At 30.9% G+C, this 1,869-nt stretch overlaps 1 protein-coding gene across 1 annotated transcript in view; it reads right to left on the reverse strand.

Annotated features, from left to right (window-relative positions):
* The window catches only part of LOC103601871 (TBC1 domain family member 5-like), a 184,095-nt gene that overhangs the window by 164,458 nt on the left and 17,768 nt on the right, over positions 1–1,869 (reverse strand). The window contains exon 3 of the mRNA XM_008586280.1: positions 249–337. Coding sequence (XP_008584502.1) covers positions 249–337 — 89 coding nt within the window. The remainder of the gene's footprint in view (positions 1–248; positions 338–1,869) is intronic.

Consider the following 1,869-nt stretch of genomic DNA (forward strand, 5'->3'; position numbering starts at 1 on the left):
ATAACAATATATATGTTAGTAATATTGATTTGATCAACATATGTCAACACTGAACCCCCAAAATATGTATAATCAATAAATCTTTTTTTTTTAAAAAAGAACTATTAAGTAGAATTAACAGCCACATGAAATACAACCAAATGTTTAAAACTTAAAAAACTTAGAAGTGCTTTCAGGTTAAAGATTTTGAGGTAAAAAAGATTATAGTGGGGGCTGAAAAAACAGATGGAGCTCATATAAAAACTTGCCTGGGTTGTGCAGACTCACTGGCATGTAGAAAAGCTTGGTGGTCACAGTGAAGGATAAAGACTATAGGTGCTAACAGCTCGTGCATGCCCTAAAACACAAGAGCAAGAGAAATGAAAGGGATGGATATTGAGAGTCTATTAGTGGACAGTAAATACTTCTTCAACCAATTCCCACCACCAACATTTCCATATTATATAGAAAAGCATAAAAATGGAAAGCTACAAAATGAGATTTTATCTACTTTTAGAATTTGATTCCAATTCAACCACAGCATGTATTCTTTAAAACATGGAGAGCCTCTTTTAAATGACATGACAAACAATAAATTGGCATGGTAGACAACCTTGCACCTGTCAGTTGCTTCAAGATCTGTACTCATAAATATGAATTTCATTTATGCAAATTACAATCATGAGCTACAGTGTAAAGATTTGCAGTAAGAAGGGCAACTAAGAACTGTAGACCTAAGGAAATTACCTCCAATGTTTTCATTATATAATGGCTTGAAATTAGGATGTCTGTAGATTTAGGGAAGAGCTGAAGTCAGCTAGCTAGAAATGTTGAATAATAAAATAAACAACTTTTAACAGGTATGACAGAAAATAAAGTTTTTTAAAATATGATTTTTCAACATGTTTAATCAGAAAACTACCGTAATTTCCATAATTTTTTCCTGTCTACTTCAACTATAAGGTTAACTTTCAGTTTATTTAATGATTTCACCAATACATTTTTTTCCCTTATGCTGGCATTCACCTGTGGATTACATAAATAGGAATAGACATAAAAAGGTATAATATTAGTTACTAAGCTGTCTTTAAAAGTGTTTTATAAAAATCATTATGTATCCATTATCATGAGAACCTAAGGTATTCCACATTAGTGATGAGTCTTGGTAATTGAGATTTTTTTCCCCCATAAGCATCAAAAACCATATTTTACTAAATTAAAATAGATTATACTCCTTCCTGAAACTTAAAGTGAGCAAATTACCACTTTCCTTTTGCTTAGAAGCTAAGGCTGCTCTTTTATAAAAAGACTAGAGAAAATGCCACCTTTACAAGAAATAAGAATAAAATATTGGAGCAGAGATAAGAAAATTTTTTGCCGGTGGAATTAGAGGAAACTTCATGTAAAGTCACATAGCCCTCTCCATAGTCCAGTAGTAGTATACTGTGCTATGCTTACAAAGCTAGTTGTTATCACAAAGAAAATATGAAAGAAAATTTATCAGACTTCATTTATAAGTTATCACTAGCCTGAATTAAAAGGATTTAATGACACTTTTACAAAATAATTAATGATCCATAGACAATTTACTTGTCACTTAGAACAAACTACCACATGTCATTTCAATCTTTTAAGGTAACTACCTCCTCATTAAACAAACCTTGAAAAGAATATTCCCTAGAAGAATGTAGTAGACACTCAGAAAAAAAGGAATTAAGTGTTGCTAAATGTGCTTTGAAAGTCACAATGAGGGGTTTATTCTCTTGGAATAATCTCAAATTATTCCAAAAACAAAGTTTTAATCATTAAAGCAATTTATTGTAGAAAATGACAGAAATGTAAAAACAAAACAAAACAAAAAGCATAAAGGTAGGAAAAAAGGAAGGAAGG

Source organism: Galeopterus variegatus, unplaced genomic scaffold, assembly GCF_000696425.1.
Source record: "Galeopterus variegatus unplaced genomic scaffold, G_variegatus-3.0.2 Scaffold3920, whole genome shotgun sequence".
Classification (NCBI taxonomy): domain Eukaryota; kingdom Metazoa; phylum Chordata; class Mammalia; order Dermoptera; family Cynocephalidae; genus Galeopterus; species Galeopterus variegatus.